Raw genomic sequence first — 17,895 nt, forward strand, 5'->3', positions numbered from 1 at the left:
ATTTACTGGACATAAGGTCATATATCTTTTTTTTTTTTTTTTTTTTTTTTTTGAGCTAAGATCTTGCTCTGTCACCCAGGTTGGAGTGCAGTAATATAATCATAGCTCACTGCAGCCTCAAACTCCTGGGCTGAAGTGGTCCTCCCATTACGGCCTCCAGAGTAACTGGGACTACACGGGTGCACCACCATGCCTGGCTCATTTTTTAAGAGATGGGATCTTGCTATGTTGCCCAGGCTGACGGTCATGTATCTTTAGAGCATTCATGCTCTACTATGTTTGAAATTAGCACACAATGAGTAAGAAACTGAAGTCTGTGACGGCCACATCTACTCAAGTCCCCATACCAGTTAATCCCAAAGAAACCGTCTGGTCCCAATATTCCCCACTTTCTCTCCAGCCAGAGGTTTCCTCTCTGCCCTTCCCTGTCATTCATATACCTCCTGGGAGCAGTGAACACTCGGTTTATACAGGGAAGCCACTAAGTGCCCAGCTACAGGCATTCAGGAAGAAAATGAAATGATCCCTGCTTCCACAAAAGCTTACCATCTATTTGGACAGAGAGAAAAAACACAAAGCAAGAGAAGGACAGGGAATGCCATGCTGGAGTTAAAGAGTCTACATACAAGACAGTTTGGAGAGGAAAGGCTTCAGATGGGCCAGAGCAGCCAGGGGGCCCCAGGGAGAGGATGGGGAGAGGCTGGTAGAGAGGAGGAGGCAGGAGGAGAGGCAGACAGGAGTAGATCCTGGGCCCAGAGGCAGGGCTATGGGGGGACAGAAGATGATAGATCTTCCTAGAGCAGCATATGAAGAGGAGAGGCTGGCATGGGATGTGGGACAGATTAGAGCAGTTTCTGAAAGGCAGAGAGAGAGAGCAGGTGCACAAGAGCGAGCCAGCCTTCTGCCAGGTGCGTACCACATCACAGGCAGGTGCTCAAAGAAAGCAGTGTTTCCAAAAGGATCTTTAATCTGAAACTCTTCCCATTGGGCCAGGATGGCTTTGCATTCTGATTTTGCCAATGACTTTGTTGCGTTCAAAGTCAGTACCTGCCCATTCATAGCAAAAAGACGGAAGAAAAAAATTCACTTGCAACTATTCTTCCTGTCTCCTTAAATATATCATGCATATGTACATATCTAGGAAAGTTGCTACAGACAGATTGATTAATTCCCCCGCTGACTTCAAAAACCCATCAATGCTGCCCCAAGCCCCCAGGTTTAAATTTAAATAGTGTCACCATAATAGTCTTGAAGCAATAGCAACAATTAGCTTGACAATACATAAATATTTTTATGAAATGCAGTATTGAAAAGTTCAGGAATTTCTGCTCCCAAATTCTTGAGGAATTTCAGAATCACAGATGCCACTTTCAGCTTCCTTGTGGCCTCACTTTTACTGCCCTGGGTGGACTTGTCAAGGCCAAAACCACTGGCAAGAAAAGGGAAGTCAACCCCGTGCCACACTGTTTCAATAACCCTGCAGATCTTGTCAGTGGAGTCAACAGTGTCCCCAAATCAATGTCCCAGTTTGACTAAACCATTCATTCCTTCCATGAGCACATAAGTGGAAATGTCAGAGAACGGTGTAATTGGCTTACTAAGCGAAAAACACGAATACTTTTGCAAGATAAAAACAGTGCCAGGTGAGGGGGTGGGGGAGTTATCTTTTGAGTCCCTGTGGTTTTAATGTGGCGTTGTCAGCTGGTCCCTATTAAAAACAACAGAAAGCGAAAGACACTGATTACCATAAAAAGTGACAGCAGGGTGTGCCTAGCCACTTACATTGAATGCATATTTATATTTCCATCAAATGGACATATTTACTATAAACACTTGAAAAACCATAGCAAAGTCATTCATTTAAATGCCAGAAAAATAGTAAAGGATGCAAATTTGACCTTACTGAAACAGATCGGGTGTCACTGATACTACTCAGGATGGCTTGAAACAGAATTTACCAAGACCATTAATTAGAGTTTACTGGATTAGGTCAAGAGTGTCTCAAATGGAGTGAAGAAAAGGAAAAAAAAACTGGCAAGGCAGAAGAAATATAAAGTTTGGATTCTTTCACAGTCAGTCTCCTGAATGACCAACACAATGTAACTCCACATATAAATATGCCCCTCGAAATTAATCTAATAGTATAATGCCTGGAGGAAGAAACTGATCCATTGACCCCTATAAAAAGAAATAAACTACAAATGATCTGAAAGATGTTTTCAAAGAAGAGATCAATGAAGGATTTAATAGAAATAAAGGTTTTGCTTTCTTACTGTTGGAGACAGGGTCTCCCTCTGTTGCCCAGGCTGCAGTGCAGTGTCATCATCTGGTTCATTGCAGCCTCGACCTACTGGGGTCAGCCTCTTGAGTAGCTGGGACCACAGGTGCACCCACCACGTCCAGCTAATTTTTTGATTTTTGGTAGAGATGGGGGCCTTGGTATGTTGCCTTGGCTGGTCTCAAACAATTCTCCTACGTCAGCCTTCCTAAGTGCTGGGATTACAGGCATGAGTCACTGATCCTGGCCAGTTTTGCTTTCTTGTGTAAACTGGTTTGCACAAGATAAGCGAAACAAGGTATCATTGTTATAACAATGATAAGCTTAGCAATTAAGAAATACTTTAATAAACTACACAACAGAGCATGTCAGTTATTACTGCTCACAAATCTTGGAGGACTTAGGAATCATGTGGCCCACCCTTCAAAACAAACCACGAATCCCTTCTGAACTGAGAATCGGGTCACTGTGGACCACGAGACCACATCCTAGAAAAACGATGGAACCGGCAATAAATTATCTGTTACAACAATGACCACACAAGATTTATTGGTCTCACTTTTGGCTTCTGTGGCCACCACTACTTAGGTGGACAACTGTGTCATCACTCTGCCTTTGCCTTACAAATACACGCTTTGGCTAACAACGAACTAATCCGCTTGTTTCCTGCGCGTGAGGGGACCTCACTGCCGCTCTTAATTCTCAATAATCAACAGCTCTGTGCTTCAAGCTGTATATAACACACATACACACATAAATTCACAACATAAATCCCTCAACATGACATTCTGCTCAATTTCACTGGACTCGGAAAGCTCCTTAACAAATTCTTGCCACATGATTAGAAAATCATTCAAGTCTGCAGGAAAAATGGCAAGCAAAGAGAACTGACAGTCAATTAGGAACGGGAAAGGAGCGTGAGTCCCTGCCATTAAAATCTTTAAAGCCAGTGCTCTATGAAGAAAATGGCCCATGATGTACACAAGATATTCATACAAAAACTGGCATTCATCCTACTGTACGCTAAGCGGATACTTCTGTGGGGCTCTATGGATGCCCAGCAGAATTCTTCTTTTGGGGAAGCCAGACTCAAAAATTTTAAAAAATACAGATGTAAAGGTATATCATGTACACAATTTTGCATCTTTCCCCCCACCAATCAGGGACAGAAAGTGTACTGAACAGTTAAACCTTTTCCTTTTGAGGAGGAAATATAAATGAAAACGAAGAACTCGTTCTAATCATTTCAAGTTTTCAATGCTTTCAAGTCAGTTTTTCTCATGAAATGCTCACCAATGGTCTGGCAGTTCAGGTCACCATAGCATTTACTATCTCTGAATGGAACCACTTAGAGAAACAATGCCATTTTTTTTCTCTTTGATTTATAAACATGATAAGAAAGAATCTTCAGGCCAGGCGCCATGGCTCATGCCTGTAATCCCAGCACTTTGGGAGGCCAAGGCAGGAAGATCACTTGAGCCCAGGAGTTCAAGACCAACCTGGGTAACACAGTGAGACCCTGTCTCAAAAAAAAAAAAAAAAAAAAAAAAAAAAGAAAGAAAAGAATCTTCAAAGTAGAGCTAACCACAAAAGGACAAAATACAAGACGACAATATTCTCATCTTAGTGTCACCAAAGTAAGGTTTCTGCAAACAATCATTTGTCATTAGTTTCTTCCAAGGAAACAATAACAGACTCAGCAGTGCCATAGGATTACCTAAATGTCAGAAACTGTAAAAAATGAGAAACATCACTTACTTGTTAACTTGTTATGGCTGAGGACCAGTTGTGTGATATGGGATAAGGTAACTAAAAAAGAAAAAAAAAAAGTCAGGTCAGTAAATGTATCGCTGTATTCGGATTCTACCTGTACTCCTACAAAGCAAACAGCAAAGCCATTTTCACAGGTTGAAGCATTATCACTCACCAAAATAGAAGCTAGGATTCATGTAATATGATCCGTTCATTGTTAAACCAAAGGAAGAAAAGGCACCCAACTAACGGTGCAATTAGCACAGCAAGTTAGAGCTAATGAGATTAATGTCACAGAAGCCAACATGACCAGGGCCAGTTAGCTCTGTGTGGTGCCCCGGCCTGCTTGCCTAGCCGTTAGTGATTCATCTCAATTATCTGTGCCCGTCAGAAAGACCAGCCAAGGGGAGAGAGGTACACAGGGGCCTTACCTGTGCTAAAAAATTTTAATTATTTTTTTTGACGACACTTCATCCAAACAGAAACTTATCTAGCAGAAGGCCACCGGTCTTACTGCTTCATCTATGTTCGGTGCCCATCCAGAAATTCCCCTCCATGCTATCAGATGAGTGGAGTTAAAACCCTTCACAATTTCTTCTAAACATATTTCGGTTGACATTTTGAAGCACTGATTTGAAATGCAGATTGCTCTCCAGCTTCAAACATTATCATGGCGGTTTAATCTGCTCAGTAAGATTAGGTTTGCTTAAAGAATGGTTTTTCTAACTATAAATAAAGAAAATATATACACAGCCACAAAAGTAAAAGAGAGACATGATCTGCCCTCTAGTCTGGGGTCTAAAACTTTACTGCATGTGTCAGCATTTACACACATATGCATATACACGTGTGTGTGTGTGTGTGTGTAAATTTTTCCTTTTTTTTTTTTTTTTTTGAGACAGGGTCTCACTCCGTTGCCCAGGTTGGAGTGCAGTGGCACAATCTCAGCTCACTGTAACCTCCACCTCCCAGGTTCAAATGATTCTCCTGCCTCAGCCTCCCGTGTAGCTGAGACCACAGGCGCGTGCCACCATGCCTGGCTAATTTTATATTTTTTGTAGTGATGTGGGTCTCACCATTTTGCCCAGGCTGGTCTCAAACTCCTGGGCTCAAGTAATTCTCCCACCTCAACCTCCCAAAGTGCTGGGATTACAGGCATCAGCCACTGTGTCCAGTCTCCCAAATTATTTCTATAAGAACATTCTATTAATGCAGTAGAGGTTTTTCCTTAAACCGTATGACAAAAATTCTTCTCAGGAAGGGTCTCGATGTTGGGGCTCAGCATGCTTTGAAGAAAATATGCATCACTTCTACTGACCACACTGTTGTAATTTTTTTTTTTTGAGACTGAGTCTCACTCTTGTCGCCAGGTTGGAATACAGCGGCGCAATCTTGGCTCATTGCACTTTCCGCCTCCCAGGTTCAAGCGATTCTCCTGCCTCAGCCTCCAGGGTAGCTGGGAGTACAGGTGTGTGCCATCATGCCCAGTTAATTTTTGTATTTTTAGTAGAGATAGGGTGTCACCATGTTGGCCAGGATGGTCTCCATCTCTTGACCTCATGATCCTCCCGCCTCGGACTCCCAAAGTGCTGGGATTACAGGCGTGGGCCACCGAGTCTGCCCGTATGTTTTTTTTTTTTTTCAAACCATTGCAAACTTACAGAGAAGTTCAAAATGCAATACAAAAACCTATTTTCCCAGCTTGGACCACTGAGATTAATTTTGCTGGCCTGACGCCCCATAAACTCTAGGGTATACCTCCTACAAGCAAAAATGTACATAACCACAATACAACTACCAAAATAGTTAACCCAGTACATGAGGACCATCTAATCCTAGCCCCCATCCAAGTTTCTCCAAATCCAAGTTTCTCCTAATTATTTATTTTAGGGAAGAAATAGGGTCTGGTTCAGAATTCACGTTGCGGGTAGCTGTCAGGTGTTTGTCATCTCCTCTAGGCTGACAATTTCTCTTTCCTTGACTTTCGTGACCTTGGCAATTGTGAAGACTGCAGGGGCAATTGTTTTATATTATGTCCCTCTATGCAGAATTTTTTTTTTTTTTTTTTTTGACATGACCTTGCTCTGTTGCTCAGGCTGGGGTGCAGTGGTGCAATTACAGCTCATTGCAGCCTCAGCTTCCCAGGCTCAAGCAATCCTCCTACCTCAGCCTCCCAAGCAGCTGAGACTATAGGCTCACAGCACCATGCTTGATTAAAATTTTTTTCTTTTTATTTTTTAGAAATGGGGTCTCACTCTGTTGCCCAGACTGGAGATGTGTCATTTGTTGATTCTTGATTCATGCATCTGTATTAGTCCATTCTCGCATTGCTATAAAGAAATACCTGAGACTGAGTAACTTATAAGAAAAGAAGTTTATATGGCTCATGCTTCTGCAGGCTGTATAGGAAGCATAGAAGCATCTGATTCTGGGGAGGCCTCAGGGAACTTTCACTCATGGCGTAAGGTAAAGCTGGAGCAGGCATCTTCACGTGAAGTATTAGTCTGTTCTCACGCTGCTAATAAAGACATACCCAAGATTGAGACTGGGTAATTTATAAAGGAAAGAGGTTTAATGGACTCACAGTTCCATACTGGCTGGGAAGCCTCACAATCATGGCAGAAGGCAAAGGAGAAGCAAAGGCACATCTTACATGGCAGCAGGTAAGAGAGCACATGCAGGGGAACTCCCCTTCATAAAACCATCCGATCTCCTGAGACTTATTCACTATAACAAGAACAGCATGGGAAAGCCCCACCCCCATGATTCAATCGCCTCCTACCAGGTTCCTCCCACGACATGTAGGAATCATTGGAGCTAAAATTCAAGATGAGATTTGGATGGGAATACAGCCAAACCATATCACATGGCCAGGGCAGGAGGAAGTCGGGGGTAAGGGGGAGGTACCACACACTGTTAAACAACTAGATCTCATGAGAACTCTGTCACTATACAGTACAAAAATGGTGTGACGGTTAATACTGAGTGTCAACGTGATTGAAGGATGCAAAGTGTTGATGCTGGGTGTGTCTGTGAGGGTGTTGCCAAAGGAGATTAACATTTGAGTCAGTGGGCTGGGAAACGCAGACCCACCCTTAATTTTGGGTGGGCAGCATCTAATTAGCTGCCAGTATGGCCAGGATATAAAGCAGGCAGAAAAAGGCTTAACTGGCTTAGCCTTCCAGCCTACATCTTCCTCCCATGCTGGATGCTTGCTGCCCTCGAATATCAGACTCCAAATTCTTCACCTTTGGGACTTGGACTGGCTTTCCTTGCTCCTCAGCTTGCAGATGGCCTATTGTGGGACCTTGTGATCGTGTGAGTTAATACTACTTAACAAACTCTCGCGTGCTCTCTCTCTATATATAGATTTTTATATATATACATGTGAATATATGTGTATATGTGTATATGTGCATATATGTATATATGCACATATATATGTATACATATATGTATATGCATATATATGTATATACGCATATATAGGTATATATATGTATATGCACATATATACATGTATATATATGCTATTAGTTCTGTCCCTCTAGAGAACCCTAATACAGGAGGGATGGTGCTAACCCATTCATGAGAACTCTGCCCCCATGATCCAGTCACCTCCCACCAGGCCCCACCTCCAACACTGGGGATTACAATTCCACATGAGATTTGGTGGGGACACAGATCCAAACCATATCAGCATCCTTGGCAGGGATATCGCAGAAACAGTGTTCTTGTCATGGCACCCTACCTAGGACATACGACTTCCATTTATCCCACTGATAAGGATCTTCACTTTGATCGCTGAAGTCTGCCTGGCTTCTCCATTTCCAATGTCTTGATTTCTCCTCTTGTAATTAGTAAATTTGGGAAAAGGAGGAAGGGTACTTTGATACAATGTCAATATCCTGTTCCTCACCAAACTCTAAACTTATTCTTGTGTCTTCTGGTCCCCAGTCAAGGCAACTTTGTCCCCCCGCCCGAATTGAGATATCTGGCACTGTCTGGAGACATTTTGGATTGTAACAACTGTGGCCACTAGAAAATCTACAATTTCATTGGTGGCTGGCATTTTCTGTCTGCTGGATGGCACTAGTGTAAAGCACTGGTGTAGTGGATGGAAACCAGGGATGCTGTCACACATCCTACATCACGCAAGGCAGCCCAACCTGTGACAAAGAATTATCCAGTCCGAAAGGTCAACAGCCTTGGTGCTGGGAGATCATGGTTTATTTAGTTATACTTGCAAGGCTTTGCAGCTTGCTATTTTAGCTGACGGGTTATAATTTATCATTATTATTTACAGTGCTGTTCAAATTGTCCCTGATTTGGCCAGTATGAGTCCATCCAAGCTGGCTTCTTAGTCCTTTTGACACGCCCCCTCATTCTTGCAGCACTTTCTTGCCTTCTGACACAAGATATTCAGGTTCATCTTGTATTTTTTTCTGCCACAGCCATGGAATCAGCCATTTCTCCCATGACCTCTGGTTCCTTTTTGTGGGAAGTAATATTTATAAGCCAAAATTGAGGCACTAGATGTGCTCACTGCTATGGGCCAGGGTGAGGAGTTAGGTACTCTCGGCCCCTCTGAGTGGTCAGAGCTAGGAAATACACACACTCCTAACACCTATATTGATTTCACTGTCTATTTCTATTTTTAAACACCCTATGTTCACCCCAATCTACCCAATTCCAATACATCTCAAGGCTCATTCTAGTTTTCTCTCTTCCCGTATTTGTAATTCTCTCCTCTAACGACAAGAACTCCACTTCTATGGTCTTTAAACCCTTTACTTATTTAATAAACACCCTTCTATAGAGCTGCATAAAACGGTTATCTTACAGTGAAACCGGGACAGCTCTATGCTCATCTGCAAGGACCCCTGGAAGTTTGGTACTGACTCTTAATCAAGATAAGGAGGAGTGGGCCAGTTTAAAGTTAAAAACGCCCCTGGTGGTCCCCAGGGCCAGCTTGCTTAGACCACTCAGGGAGGTGCGGATCGGATTGATGCCTTACACCTGGTCACAGGGCCTAGGCTGGCTTGCTGACTGGCCAAGCACAGAAGACAACACTCCATGTTTTTGCCCAGGCTCTCCTGACACCAAGATTCCTTGGACACATCTTGATGATTCATAATCTGGAGACAAAATGTGTCCTATGGAGCCATACCAGTGAGTCTCTTGGGTCACCAGTGCTGGCTTGTGCTTTCTTCCTCCAGCTGAACCACCTTCTGTGCTCCTATTAAGTCCTCATGTGAGCAGGCGCTGTGGAATCTTGGGAGCCCTTCCAATTATCCAACACTTGTTCCACTACAGCAACCAATCTGCCCATCACCCCCTCCTCCTTACTCTGCCCTGATACTAAACTCCATGCCAGGCCACCTCCACCAGGACGCCCTCCTCACTCTGCCTGAGCCCCGACTTGCCCAACCCTTAGATGGCTGCTCTGCTCACCCACTAAGGTGCCAATGCTCCCCCACAGGCCACCCCTGAACGCCTCCTGTCCCACTGATAGGGTTTTCCTGTCCCACTGATATGGTTAGGCTGTGTCCCCGCCCAAATCTCACCTTGAATTTTAATAATCCCCAATTGTCAAGGGCAGGGCCAGATGGAGATAACTGAATCACGGGGCGGGGGGTAGGGGGCTTCCCCATACTGTTTGCATGACAGTAAATAAGTCTCGTGGGATCTGATGGTTATATAAATGGGAGTTCCCCTGCACACACTCTCTTACCTGCCCCCATGTAAGATGTCCCTTTGCTCTTCCTTCGTCTCCTCCCATCACTGTGAGGCCTCTCCAGCCATGTGGAACTGTGAGTCCATTAAACCTCTTTCTTTATAAATTACACAGTCTTGGTATGTCTTTATCAGCAGTGTGAAAACAAACTAATACACCCAGTTAATGGCTTTAGGATCGAATTGTTACAGAATGGGACAGAAAGAGGCCAAGGGGAAGAAGGCATTTTTGTGGCTTTTATACAGAATCCCGATGGTGGTTTCCCACATGATGGTGAAGATGTTACACGCTGCAGAAATCTCACACATTTTTATTTCTAAGAGTTCAGATTTTTCTGTCCACCAGACAAAGCATTGCTCTATCCCTGAGATATATAGTCTGACATGAAAAAAAATCTCCCCAGAAATCCCTGATAACAAACAAGATTATTAAATAGATTCATAGATGTATCAGTTAAGATTATGCTCAGCTTCATGTAAGAGCAAATGACACTTAACAGGAGTTATACAAAACAGGAGTCTCTCTCTCACTTACACATAGGCAGTCTAGAGGCCCCTGGTTTCCTGTTACCAAGCCATCCCCTGTGCATGGCTCCTACCTTGGTAGGGACTGTACATTTGGGGATTTTTCCCCGAAAAATTCATATACAGAAGCCCTAATCCCCCGTGTATGGTATCAGGAGGTGGAGTCTTTGGGAGGTGATTAGGTCATGAGGGTAGAGCCCTCATGAATGAGGTTAGTGCCTTCATAAGAGGAGACATGCGAGACATGATCTCTTTCTACACTGGGTGAGGATACAAGCAGGTGGCCTGCCACAAACTAGTAAGAGAGCCCTCACTGGACACTGCATCTGTCAGTACCTTGGTCTTGGAATTTCTGGCCTTCACAACCACAAATAAAAAATTTCTGTTGTTGAAGTTACCCAGTGTATAGTATTTTTGTTATAGTGGCCAGAGCTGACTAAAACACACCTCCTGGCCCAAGATGACAGCCTGAGCTCGGCCATCACATCGACATTCCTCTCAGGTAAAAGGAAAGGATAAAGAAGGCTTATTCCTTCAGGACACATCCAAGAAGTTGTACACGGTATTTCCACTTACAAGCAAGTAATCAAAATTTAGTAACACAGTGATGCTTAGCTACAAGTCTGGCTTCTGGGTGACCACGTGCCAGGTAAAAATTAGGTGTTTTATTACCAAGAAAGATGGGTGAGCTGAAACTGGCAGACAATTAGCAGTCTCTCACACCCGTAGACCATCCATTTGAGAGTCACTGAAATCAAAAGAAAACTGAAGGTACTCCCATCTTCCCTGCCTTAATTTCTCCTAAAATAGCACAAGCAACTAATTAGAAGGGAAAAAAATGTTGTTCTTCTCAAAAAAGTGCAAAGTTCACAAGCTTAGGTTCACAAGGACAGATTTAATGAGGGAAAACTGGTTCTTTTCAGTCATTTCATTGTGTCCTTTCAACAAACACTTAGCAGGAGAGAAACTAAGAAAGTTCAAAAGTTGTGTTTTTTTTTTTCCTTTAATAGAGAAAAGAAATTCAGTAGTTGCTTCACCTGATCACACCACTAGAGTGTATTTTTCTTTCTCACTCTTGCCACGGGGCCACATGCTAAAGTAGGTAACAGGAATAAAAACAAGAGAAGAAAAGAAAAAGTTAATAAAAGATCTTTGAGAAAAATATTGAGGGCAACAAAGGACTGCAGGTCGGGTCTACAGGGAGGGCAGCGAAGTTGAAAGAATCAATAGACCCCCACAAAGCCGGGACAGGCAAAGACCAAGTGGAGACAGACGTATTTACACAACCAGTCACTCCTTTCCACTCGGGAATGGTGAGTTCATTGTGAGTCTTGTATGGAAATTGCGCTGTTAGAAAAGAAGGAAGAAAAGGTCTACTGAAATAGAAAGGGTTATTTAAAAGTACAAAAGCTGCCCCCGCTGAACATGTCGGGAAAACGGGAGCAGGCAGTACCACTGACCCGCTACCGGTGCCTTGCTGACCGTAATCACATCTGGTAGATCTTCTGCTGTGTTAATAACATCCTCTAATGCTCCTGCTAACCAGACACCGTTCAGAATGAGCTCCCCCAAAGCAGTGAGAACAAACTGTTATTAAAATTCCTAAAGCAATATTCAACTATGCTTTATCCAGGCATTTTCAGAGTAGAATACATTTCAAAATTCAACTCAATAACTGAGAAAATGTGTTGACGTACACAGTTAAATGCTACAGTGCTTTGGTTATCATTCTACCTCTAGCCTCTTTAGGAATATTATTTAGGTGAACGCTGGATCAGGCCAAAATGAACAGTGGGAAGCAAAATCACTGGGAGGGAAGCATTTGTTGGGTGTGGGGGCAGGGTGAGATTGCTGGCACTGTACCTGTGATGTATGATATTTTTATTCTTGAGCCAGGAAGGGACTCAGCACGAAAAAGCTCAAAAGGAATTAGTTGGTTCAATAATTTGGCAAGAAAGACAGTCAAGGACTCACGGAGGCACTTATTGACTGGATACTTACCGATCACACTCAAGAGCACCGGCCGTCTCTACCTTGGAGATTCTCTTAGAGGCAGCACGGATCACACATCCTGATTAGCCTGGAATGGTCGCGGGTTACACCAGCTGTCCCTCTACAAAATGTCCTGGTTTGGAGGATAAGCTACACGATCACCCAACTTACAGAACAGAGAATATGGACCAACCACTTAACACGCTAGGTGTAAAAGAATCATGGACACTGGGAGGTAGATTCACTAAGGACAATAGCAGTTCAGAAAGAGATGTTACTTATTGTAAGACGTAACAAACTGAGAAATGCTTTAGGGTACAGAGTACACCATGCACCCAGGGGACCTATGCAACTCATGGGTGATGGAATCCATCCCAGGCTTATCTGAGCACAGAGATGAAAAACAAGGAAGGCATATGATAGGGTCTGGCTCTGTGTCCTCTCCTAAATTTCATGTTGAATTGTAATCCTCTGCGTTGAGGGAGGGACCTGGTGGGAAGTGATTGATCATGGGGGTGGACTCCCTCCTTGCCTTTCTCATGATGGTGAGTGAGTTCTCACCAGATCTGGTTGTCTGAAAGTGTGTTAGCACCTCCTTCTTTGCTTTCTCTTTCTCCTGCTCCCGTCATGAGATGACGTGATTGCTTCCCCTTCGCTTTCTACCATGATTGTACGTTTTCTGAAGCCTCTCAGCCATGCTTCTAGGTACAGCCTGTGGAACTATGAGTCAATTAAGCCTCTTTTCTTCAGAAGCTACCCAGCCTCAAGCAGTTCTTTATAGCAGTGTGAGAACGTACTAATACAGGATAGAACCTGGAAGGAGTGGTATTTTAATGCAGTAAATTCAGAAAAATCAAAGAACTAGCTGGAGCGCAGTGGCATGATCTTGGCTCACTATAACAACCTCCACCTCCCAGGTTCAAGCAATTCTCGTGCCACAGCCTCCCGAGTAGCTGGGGTTACAAGCGTGCCCCACCGTACCCAGCTAATTTTTGTATTTTTAGTAGAGACGAGGTTTCACCATGTTGGCCAGGCTGGTCTCGAACTCCTGACCTCAGGTGATTCGCCTGTCTTGGCCTCCCAAAGTGCTGATTACAGGCATGAGCCATCTGTCAAAAAAAAAGAAAAATTAAAAACAAAAACAAAAAACAATCAAAGAACTGGCCAGATGTGGTGGCTCATGCCTACAATCCCAGCACTTTCAGAGGCCGAGGTGGGCAGACTGAGCTCAGGAGTTCAAGACTGGCCTGTTCAACATGGTGAAATCCCGTCTCTACTAAAGTACAAAAAATTAGTTGGGCATGGTGGTGCATACCTGTAGTCCCAGCTACTTGGGAGGCTGAGGCAGGAGAATCGCTTGAAACCAGGAGGCAGAGGTTGCAGTGACTGACATCGCACCACTGCACTCCAGCCTAGGCAACGGAGCAAGACTCCGTCTCAAAAAAAAAAAGAAAAAGAAAAATCAAAAAACTAAAACTCCTAGAAAAAGAATTATTATGTCTAGATAACTCATGGAAGCAGATAATCAGTATTTGAAATAGGTACTGCTTTTTTCCTCTTCTTCAGGATAAAGGAGGCAACATAAGGAAGGAAAAATAAGCAGGATACAATCCACAGCCCTGTAATATGATGTTACTGACTTGTCCTCAAGGTGGCCCAACATATCACAGAGATGTGGCACTCTGGAGCTTGTCTCCAGAGCTTTCAATCTGGCAAATTAGGAAGCAAACGATTCCTTTAGTAGCACTTCAGAGATGGGAAAAAGTTCTAGCTTCACAGAATGGCACTTACATCCAGAGAGAGGAGGGGGATCAAAGCCAGGAAGAGACACAGGAAATGAGACCTGAAAACACACAAAATGAAACTGAGCTTGGAAGTTTCTAAGATCTTCTCATGGGTGAGCACTGGCCATCCTGGACTCTAAATGAATGGTTCTGTAACGTTGGTCATAAAAACTGGACTGCAATCACCAGTTCAGCTCAAAGATTGTGCATTCCGAATGGAAGCCATTAAAGAGGTCTTGCTATTCGCAAAGAGTTCATCACTTTTTTGTTTGCTGTTTTGAGACAGAGTCTCACTCTGTCACAGGCTGAAGTACAGTGGCATGATCTCAGCTCACTACAACCTCCGCCTCCCGGGTTCAAACGATTCTCGTGCCTCAGCCTCCCGAGTAGCTGGGACTACAGGCACGCACCACCACACCTGGCTAATTTTTGTATTTTTAGTAGAGACGGGGTTCATTATGTTGGCCAAGCTGTTTTTGAACTCCTGACCTCGTGATCCGCCCGCCTCAGTCTCCCAAAGTGCTGGGATTACAGGCATGAGCCACCGTGCGCGGCCAGTGCTGTTTCACACCTCTTGTGGTTTCAAATGTAACATGCTGGAAGAACCACCATACCTTCTGGGACATTCAAAGGAGGCCACCTTGTTTTACCACTGCAGGGTGCACTATTCCAATTCTGCAAGATTCTACAGATTGCATTGTAGACAGAACCCTCTGCAGTTGTGCACAGAGACAGCCATGTTAATGCAAATCATCCCAGAGTTCTAGACCACAAAGAATTAACTGGATCTTAACATGTAGCATGGTGTAAATGGCTTTTCCATTTTGGTTCCCTGGTGGACTAGAAACAGCCACAGCTTTAAATAACCCTCATCAGAGGTTCCACAGGAAGGTGGAAGCTGGCCAGATGTCAGCACCGGGCAGCAATGCTGACCAACTTGAGCTCTGCATCTCCGTGATGCTGCTTAAAATGCCTGCCGATGTCGCATGGCTGAAGTTATTTCACCCTTGGTAGTAGGACACAGATTCTGATCTACTTGCGTATGCAGGTTCTGACAATGTATTATAATGAAGACAGACAATAAAATATTTGATAATAATAAATAATAAAAATATTATATTCATCAACACACCCAGAATCATAAAAACCTTTCTTTTGAATTTTGTTCATAAGTTAAAACTTTTAAAATATCACTGTGGGATGAAAGCTTTTCCTTAGTTCACAACTAATTATTGTTCAGGGTTACTGAAACTCTTCAGTAGTAAGTTTTCAAAATACTTGAAATTTTGAATACTTGACAGAATTCTACTAGGTACAGATAAAGGGTCTATCAATCACAATTAAGTCATCTCTCAATCAACAATAAAACAATGGAACATATGACAACTGAAAAAGAAAGACCGCCCCTGTTTCTACACATAGGAGCAGCAAATTCACCTATCTTGAGAACCCTCCCATGAGCTGGTCACTAATTGGAGTCTTTCAGCCCATCAGGACATTAAGCAGAAAGAAGACAGACAGACCCAAGACACTGGTATTTAAATTATGGAGCCCACATCATTCCTGTCCAAACACATCATTTTATAGCTTTTGCTCCAGGAGAAAATACACATAAAAAACTATTTCTGAAGATGCCTGGGAGAATTAAAGAGAAAAATATAGTAAGCCACCTAAGAGATGCAGTCTTTGGATGCTATTAACAAAACTTGGTGAGTTACAACTACTCTGCAAGCCACTGTACTTCTTTGGTGGGACAGGGATTGAATATGAGTGAGATGCAGTTGCTGCCCTCAATGAGCTTCCTCTGCAATAAGGAGATGAAATAAAACACTAGGATACAATACAGAACGTGATGGTGAATGTTGTCAACTTGACCAGGCTACGAGATACCCAGATAGCTGGTAAAATGTTCTTTTCCACGGTCTATGAGGGTGTTTCCAGAAGAGATTAGCATTTGAATCAGGGGACTAAGTAAAGAAGACCCACCCTCACAATACAGGTGAGCAATAACCAATTCATTGAGCGACTCATAGAATAAAAAGGCAGAGGAAGGGAGAATTCATGAAGATCCATCTTCTCCTGCCATCAGACATGAGAGTTCCTGGTTCCTGAGCCTTGAAATTCTGGGACTTGCATCACTGATACGCACCCCTCCCGTGACTCTCCAGCCTTTGGCCTTGGACTAATCATCACCAACTTTCCAGGTTCTCCAGCTTGTAGACAGCACATCATGGAATTTCTTAGCCTCCATAATTGCCTGGGCCAATTTCCATAATAAATCTCCATATATATATTGCCTATGGATTCTATTTCTCTGGAGAACTCTGACAGGCAGAAGAAGACTTGTACCATAAAAGTAGCAAGCTGCTTTGAAACTCCCATTACAAGGCAAGTGCTGAAAATCTTTTTAGGGTTAATAAACTCTTCAAGGACCAAAGTCCCTTTTATTTGATATCTAACTACCTTCCTCCTCTGTCTCCTCCTTTTTCTTTTTGGTTTGCTTGTATTGACTAATTTTTCTAGCATAGACTATTTTATTTGTGTAACACAAGATGTATGTAGTTTTAGAAATCATAGTTGTAGAATGTTAGAGCCAAACAAATCCTAGAAATCAAAGAACTTAAGCTCCTCCATTTACAGATAAGAAAACAGGGGGCCAGAGAAGTAAAGGTATTCTTCTAAGATTCCACAGGCCACCAGAATCAGAAGAGTACAACCAAGTTTTCCACATTCTAAATCTTGAGCTTCTTCCTTGCAAACTGGAAAAATAATATTGACACCTGGATGGAATTTCCTTTATGACAGAAATTCCAACCATAATAAAAATAATATAAACCTGAATGGAAAAGTCCTTCCTATCTAGAATAAAATAAGACACAAAAGCAGAGAATGCACAGTTCCTAGTAGGTGAGACTGGTCCTGTCACCCCGTGAGATCCCAAGAAAATCACTGGATTATTCTGCAGCACAAATTCCTCATCTTTAAAATGAAACAAAAGAGAGAAAAAAGCGTATTTACGCAACGACCACTACATCACTGTGTTGTGCTGGGCACTTTACCTAACTGCTCACTAGAAGCAAAAATGTTGAAATAGTCCCGGTGGGGTGGCTCGCACCTGTATTTCCAGCACTTTGGGAGGCCAAGGCGGGCAGATCACCTGAGGTCAGGAGTTCGAGACCAGCCAGGCCAACATGGTGAAACCTCATCTACACTAAAAATACAAAACTTAGCCAGGTGTGGTGATGGGTGCCTGTAATCCCAGCTACTCGAGAGGCTGAGGCAGGAGAATGGCTTGAAACCAGGCGGCGGTGGTTGCAGTGAGCTGAGATTGCACCACTGTACTCCAGGCTGGGTGACAGCGTGAGACTCAGTCTCAAAGAAAAAAAAAAAATTCAAACAAAATAAGGCAATAACAAACAGTAATAGCGAATGCTTACCAAATGCTTAAAACATGACTGGTACAGTTCTAAGAACTTTATCAATTTACCTACTTCTCACAATAACCCTACAAGGCAACAGTAGTAGTATCTTCTTCCCTCTCAATTTTAGATGTGAAAAATGAGACACAAGAGGTTATGTAACTTGCCTGTGATTTCAGAACTAGTAAGTAGAGAGAATCCCCTAAAAGCTGTTTCCAAACAAGAAGTTGATTAATTCTGATACTGTTTTACTGGCTAAACAAACATGCCACTGGTTGCATCCACAATTTGCCAATTGCATGGCATTTGATGATGCTCAAAAGGCAAGAAGGAGTTTAAGTACGTACACAGGTTCTTTTTCTGCCAAAGTTAAGACATGAACGGTATTAACTGTGCACACTTTGCATTT

General features: G+C 43.1%; 1 protein-coding gene across 2 annotated transcripts in view; it reads right to left on the bottom strand.

Moving 5' to 3' along the window:
- RSU1 (Ras suppressor protein 1) overlaps window positions 1–17,895 on the bottom strand; it is a 234,865-nt gene that overhangs the window by 196,640 nt on the left and 20,330 nt on the right. For both annotated transcript variants that reach the window (XM_010354758.2, XM_030940537.1), the window contains exon 3: window positions 4,037–4,087. In XM_010354758.2, coding sequence (XP_010353060.1) covers window positions 4,037–4,087 — 51 coding nt within the window. The remainder of the gene's footprint in view (window positions 1–4,036; window positions 4,088–17,895) is intronic.

The sequence above is a fragment of the Rhinopithecus roxellana genome, chromosome 11 (genome assembly GCF_007565055.1).
Source record: "Rhinopithecus roxellana isolate Shanxi Qingling chromosome 11, ASM756505v1, whole genome shotgun sequence".
Lineage (NCBI taxonomy): Eukaryota > Metazoa > Chordata > Mammalia > Primates > Cercopithecidae > Rhinopithecus > Rhinopithecus roxellana.